This window comes from Raphanus sativus, unplaced genomic scaffold (assembly GCF_000801105.2).
Source record: "Raphanus sativus cultivar WK10039 unplaced genomic scaffold, ASM80110v3 Scaffold2807, whole genome shotgun sequence".
Lineage (NCBI taxonomy): Eukaryota > Viridiplantae > Streptophyta > Magnoliopsida > Brassicales > Brassicaceae > Raphanus > Raphanus sativus.
The window spans coordinates 667-7,311 of NW_026618115.1; the positions used below are offsets into that span (position 1 = coordinate 667).

At 36.2% G+C, this 6,645-nt stretch overlaps 1 protein-coding gene and 1 non-coding gene across 2 annotated transcripts; both read left to right on the plus strand.

The window, feature by feature from the left end:
- The first annotated feature begins 1,864 nt into the window (after window positions 1–1,864).
- Window positions 1,865–4,783, plus strand: LOC108844172 (uncharacterized). The gene is made up of 8 exons (XM_018617386.2): window positions 1,865–2,123; window positions 2,486–2,655; window positions 2,770–2,832; window positions 3,104–3,170; window positions 3,255–3,355; window positions 3,541–3,585; window positions 3,662–4,141; window positions 4,355–4,783. The coding sequence occupies exons 2-8, from the start codon at window positions 2,527–2,529 to the stop codon at window positions 4,523–4,525; spliced, it is 1,056 nt and encodes a 351-aa protein (XP_018472888.1). The 5' UTR covers window positions 1,865–2,123; window positions 2,486–2,526; the 3' UTR covers window positions 4,526–4,783.
- Window positions 4,784–4,895: 112 nt separating this feature from the next.
- Window positions 4,896–4,967, plus strand: TRNAT-UGU (transfer RNA threonine (anticodon UGU)). Its single transcript has one exon. It is a non-coding gene; the product is annotated as a tRNA-Thr (tRNA).
- The last annotated feature ends 1,678 nt before the right edge of the window (window positions 4,968–6,645 follow it).

Below are 6,645 nucleotides of genomic sequence, written 5' to 3' on the forward strand. Positions count from 1 at the left end.
GCTAAATAAAATTTTAATTAATTAGCAAATGTGATTCTTTAATCTTCTTTAGCCTAATCGACAAATGTTAGTGAAGTGACGCAAATTAGTGGAAAGGCTATTAGGGTACGAATCCTATTTAACTGTTAACCAATCTTCATGTGGTTTCTCTTCTTTTTTGAAAGCTCCTTGCTGTGAACAGCTAAAATATAAAATCATCGAGAAGAGAAAAACTGTAGAAGCTAAAACAAGATTGCTTCTCGAAATTTCTAATGGAGAAATATTAATTATATGAAAGAAAATGATCGTGGTCCAGCTTTTAATGAGCTTAATTGGTTTTATTGACAAATTAACATGACTTTGATATATATGGTGCGCCGGCATCAAATAGAGCCAAACGTGTCATGTTAATATATGATGACGTTTGTCATGATGAAATAAATTGATAGTGGTCCAGCTTTTACCACATATAACATGACTTGGTATATATGAATTAATGAATATATGATATACCATTATATATTTTTTTGACTAAAATATACCATTATATTTCTTCAAGGAGATGTGAACTGTATATATGTAGTCAATAAAACAGAATTGAATAACCAAATCACAAACCTACATTGCATAGTGGACACATAAGACAACACAACACAAAGGATACATCATACAAGATCAAATCATACATCTTGGTGGCCCTTTGATGTCCCTAATTTGTATTGCCATGTCCAAAATACAATAAATGTATCTGTTTCATCTCCCTTTGTTTTCCTCAAATCAATTAATGTTGTCACTAAAAAACAAAAGACATGTCTGTTACTGTAGTTTAACAGAACATCAGATAATTGGAATACAGTTCCTATGACCAAGTCTTAATGTTTGTGAATCAACATTCATCTATTTAATGGTCTTGTCGAGTTTTCTATGCTTAGAGCCTTAGACCTTTCTATGCGCAACGTTTTGATCAGACAGACAGACACATACATCATACACAGATTTATAGACAAAAGAAATCTCTAGATCATAAAGACATTGAAAAGACTGGAATCTAACGTGGATTTTTTTTTAAAACACGGTTCCTTAACACATCGTACTATTCCAGCTTCGCATTACATATCAGTCTTGCGTATTACTTTGTTTAAGATTTTTAGTAAGATTTAATAACTTTGTTTAAGATTTTTAGTAAGATTTAATAATTAATACTTACTTATCAGTGAACAGAGATATTCACTGATAATTACATGTCGACTGATGAATTCTTGAGTTATAAAAGTCAGTGTTCAAGAAAGCGGTAGACGCTAAGCGGACGGCGATATAACGCCTAGCGCCTAGAACGACTAAACGAACACCTAGATTATTAGTTAAGCGGTCTAGGCGTTTATAAATTATAGCAATATATTAAATACATGTAATGTTTTATACTTAATAATAATAAAACTATTATTTATATATGATAAAAATTATTTTCATAAAAATATATATCACAATATATTAATTATTATAATTTATGAATAATAAATTATATATTATTTATTATTACAATATTATAATTATCTAGGCGGTTTAAAGAGTAATCGCCATGGTCCTGTAAACGCCTAGCGCATAAGCGCCGCTTAGACGGCCGCCTAGACCGCTTTTTAGAACACCTATAAAAGTAGATTAAACATATATAAAGTATATGAATAAGTCAGCAAAACATAAACCAAATTGAAAATTTTGTATTTTCAACATTTCTGTTAATCTTTTTTCAACTTTGTAAATCGAGAGTTTATTTAGCCCATGTAAATGAGGGCCTTTTATGACCCATATTCATGGCCCTTTAATCAAAGAGAGATATCACAAACCAGACCATGAACTGTATGAACAACCAAAAGAATGTGGTCAGGACAGATATTACAAAAGCGGACCAGCTTGGTGGGAACAGAAGCTTCGATGATTAGTTGGCCAAAACTCCCTCTTTACTTTCTTAGATTTTTTTATTTGTAATAAAGATTTTTATTTTATTACTTTAAACGTGTAAGAGGGAGATCTTTTCTCTGAAATTTCAACCTCGTCTCTGATTGATCCTTAAATCTTCGCCTTGTTAGAGAAGAATCTCATCTTTCTTCTTGTCAACAACTCCTCCACCGGTCGCCTTGTTTCTTGTAAGTAACTCACATAGATCATGTAGTAAGTAATTCGCTTAGAAATGAAATTGAATCGAAATTCTTACTTTATTTGGAAAATCCTGGCTATAAGAAGTCATGTCCATTGTTTTTTTTACATTGATGGTTTCTTGTTTCGATTATGATCCTTGTTGGTTAGTTTAGTAGTAAGGATGTGGAATTGAAGAGTCACCGTAGATCTTGCAGTATTGAATCTGTAAAGTTTTTGACTTGTGTCTGTTCTTCGCATATATATATTCAAAGTTGCAGTCTATGGTTTTGGGGTTTTAAGGTTTTATAGTTGAAAGAGGTTCAGAGTGGCATTTCCATCTCTAAAGGTTAGATCTTTTTGATCATTTTAGATTTTTGCTACCATTGGAGAGAGCTCAGAAGGCTATAAAGTATGCGCGCACCATCTTTGCTTGCGCAATGCTGGCCCGGTTTGATGCCTCAGGATTGTAGTGGTGTGTCTGCACTATCTGAGAAGGATTTGCAGCTTCCATCACCAGCTGTTGAGATCATACCTTCTAAGGTTGTTTGCTCTTTGTTGTTCTATCATCATTACCATTATAAGATGTTCCATTTTATGTATGGAGTAGAATTGTTTATACCTTGCAGTTCTGAATCTCTTTATTTGTTTTTGTAGACAGCAACTCATCACAGGTATTCAGGGGAGAATCTAGATGTGCTCGGTTTACAAATTTTCAAGGTAACTATTGATAAAGACAGTTAACAGCTAGTTCTAAGCTTTATTATGTGTGATATATGTTAGAACTTAGTATGTCAAGAAGAGTCCATTTAAATATTATCATCAAAAAGTATAAAACTATTAATTCATGTTCGTAAGCTTTATTTTGTTGCTTTGACCGTGGAACTTGTGTGTTTGCTTCATTACTCAGAAAGACCATGTCACACTTCTCTGCAACGTATAGAGTGAATCCAAAATCTTTGCATTGAAAACAATCATCAATTTCTTGCAGGGAAAAGTAAGTGTTGCTGATATGATCGGCCTCTCTAGCTCAGAAACTGCTCCCCCAAAATATGAAGGTATGCGCTTCAGATTCACTTGCATCTGATCGTTCTCATTATGTTAAACTGAATCATTTTTTTTTTTTTTCTTATATTGTCTAGGTTCTATGAAAAGTTGGGAAAGTGCTATTGTTCTTGTTGATGTACTTAAAAACGAGATCCGTGATGGACAGCTTAGCTTCAGGGGCAAAAGGGTCCTCGAGGTAACAACCAATGCTAATGACACACTAAACGTTTCCTTAAATACTTCAATATCCTGCAATGAACAACAAAACCTTTTAGTTCCATTAGGTGGCTAAGACCGTCTTAGCCGCAAAAACTTCACCAGTTCCTTGTATTCTAACGCCACACACCTCTTTTTATTTATTTTGTATGACGACATGAGCAGCTAGGTTGCAACTATGGAGTTCCTGGGATATTTGCCTGCTTGAAGGTAAGTAAAACTACATTAGAAGATGGCTGGTACTGTCCCATTTCTCATAATCTAATCTCTTTTGCTTGTTTTAAAGGGTGCTTCCTCAGTCCACTTTCAAGACCTCAATGCTGAAACATTAAGATGCACAACCATCCCAAACGTTCTTGCAAACCTTGACCAAGCTCGGGACAGGCAAAGCCGTCAGCCAGAAGTCCTTCTCACACCATCAAGACAAGCCGTCTCTGCATCTGTCCGCTTCTTTGCTGGAGAATGGGAAGAGCTCCCGACCGTTTTATCCATCATAAGAACCGATGTCCTTGAACCAGCTAACCCGGGAATGAACCTGAGTTTCTCAGAGGAAGACTTCATGGACGGATGTAGCAGCCAAGATGGGAGCATTACAGGACAGCCAGATTTCTCCTCGAGGAGATCAAGGAAGCTCTCTGGAAGCAGGGCGTGGGAACGAGCAAATGAGACTGAGCAAGGTGGAGAATGTGGGTATGATGTTATACTAATGACTGAGATCCCTTACTCGGTTACTTCTCTGAAGAAACTATATTCTCTCATTAAGAAGGTTGGTTCTTGATCCTTTTCTCTCTAGTTCTTGAATATGTGGTTGCTGTATCCTTGTTATACTGATGGTGTCTGATCATTCTCTCTCTAGTTCTGTAATAGTTCTCTCCTTGTTATAGTGATGGTTTCTGATCATTCTCTCTCTAGTTCTTGTATAGGTGGTTGTCTCCTTGTTATAGTGATGGTTTTCTTGTCTTTTTGTGTGTGGAAACAGTGCCTGAGACCACCTTATGGTGTGGTGTATTTGGCGGCAAAGAAGCAGTATGTGGGATTCAACAGTGGAGCGAGACATCTGAGGAACTTGGTGGATGAGGAAACTATCTTAGGAGCTCATTTGATTAAGGAAACTACAGACAGAGATGTGTGGAAGTTCTTCCTCAAGTAAGTGTAGAAGAACTCACTCATGAGTCATGACCAGATACTCCGCAGCTGCATCAGTTGAAAAGAATTCACCAAATACAAGAAAACTTTTTTCTTATTGGATAATGTAATGCAATATATCATGTTATTTGACCTTTTTTTATTGTGGAGTCAAATATTAGATCAAAGTTGGCTAGTAATTTTACTTGACTGTTCTATTTGTGAACTAACTCAATTTCATTTGTATATAGAAATGAACATTGCTGCAAATGTTCTTTTTTTATTTCTTTTGGTAAAATATCTTTTTAGTTTAGCTTAGTTCTGAGTTATGGTATCTGACTTCTTTCTTATCTCATTTTATGAACTTATTTGTAAGCAGAAACGTATAATCAAAAGCCCGTATAGCTCAGTGGTAGAGCGTCAGTCTTGTAAACTGAAGGTCCGTAGTTCGATCCTGCGTGTGGGCACTTTTTGTAAATATTTTTTTCTTTAACTTTTTCAGACTGGAGAGTAAGTAGCAAATAGTACAATCAAATCTTTATATATAAAAGAGTCTTTTAATCTCTCCTGCGGCATCCACGTAGGCGGACACGTCATTAATTCATTCGTTTGTATGCCGACACGTGTCCGCTTCCCTCATCCGCACCGTTTCATTAACTGTCGACTCTATTTGTTTTGGGCTTAATCTATTATTTTATGACGCTAGGGTTGACGCATAACATGGGCCTGCGAGAAGTTCATTTAGGCCCAATCCCCAAAACCCTTTCTCTACACATCGTCCTCTCGGCTTCCATGTTCTGTGATTTCTCTCCAAGGAAAAAATCATTGTAACGCATGCAATACTAAAGGTTCGCCATTATCGTTCACATTCATTCTAAACGCGTTTCCACCACATTTATTCCCCATCACCCTCTCTTTCAGCTTCTTCTCACTCATTCTCCTATAAATATTCTCTGTCGCCATGAATCTCAAAGAAGCTTTGCGCCTCTCCTCTCCATAAACGGCCAAAAAACTATCCAAACCATGACCGCCTCCCAATTATGGCTCTCTGCATTGAATCTTTGTGATGGCGACATAGTCACACGGCTGCTCCTTTTTGGGAAGCTCGAATGTGGAGAAAGGCGGTTATAAGAAGCTAGGATGATATAAAAAAAAAAAAAAAAAGAAAAGCTAGGATGATGAGTACTGAATCCTCATGATAAGATTCTCTAATTGGCTACATACCTCAACAACTTCGTAAGTGTTTCTTCCCATGAAAAGCTCAGTTTTTAGGTCTTTTGTTTGCTGTTTGAAAGATTGAACCTTGCGTCCAGGGATTGATTCATATATGCTGAGATTTTTGTGCTGAAGACTAAATGAATGATCTTCCAATACCGAAGCTTCGATTCTTCTGCTGACAATGGGGGTTGTAAATCTTTGTAAATAGAAAGAAAGAAGTGAAGACAAGTCGTGATACCAACGTTTCGTCTCTCTGGTCCCGACTCTTATCCGCCCAGTCTCCACTGCGGCTGCATCAGCGATCTCTTCCCAATGCGCAGATCATAGTGACGTTGTGTCTCTCGGTGGCGATTGATGCTGCAGAGGATCCTGTTGGGTTAAGGCATGTGCTTATTCCTAGGCTGGAGAGAGGTGATGAGTCAGAAGATGAAAAACCAAAAGATTTGTCACCTGACTTTGTAGGTATTATAATTTTCGAACATCTGTAATTGTATTATAATTGTTCTGGTTCGTAGTTCACTAAACAGCTTACTGTCGCTGGCTTTGTAGGTATGAGCAATTTTTTCCATGCCCTTGATGGATCATCTAATGATACACTTCCAAATCTAAAATAGAAGGCTTTGAAAGGTATATCTTATTTACTACTCTGCATCTCTAGCCTCTTACAGGCACTGATTTTTATGAGTTTCTTATAGTTATAAACATTTGAGTGGTAGCAATTAAATATTGTTATTTGAATGATGCATGATTCATAGTAGATGTCTCAGTTTTCTTATTACTATGATTTGTTTTACTATTTGGTTAAACAAGATCAGGATCTTAATAATTGTTGTTGATTTTTTATTCGGTCTTAGACAATATATTTCATGTTGACAATAAATCAAAACAGGAGAGGATTGAAGCAAACTGACACAAACAACTAAGTAA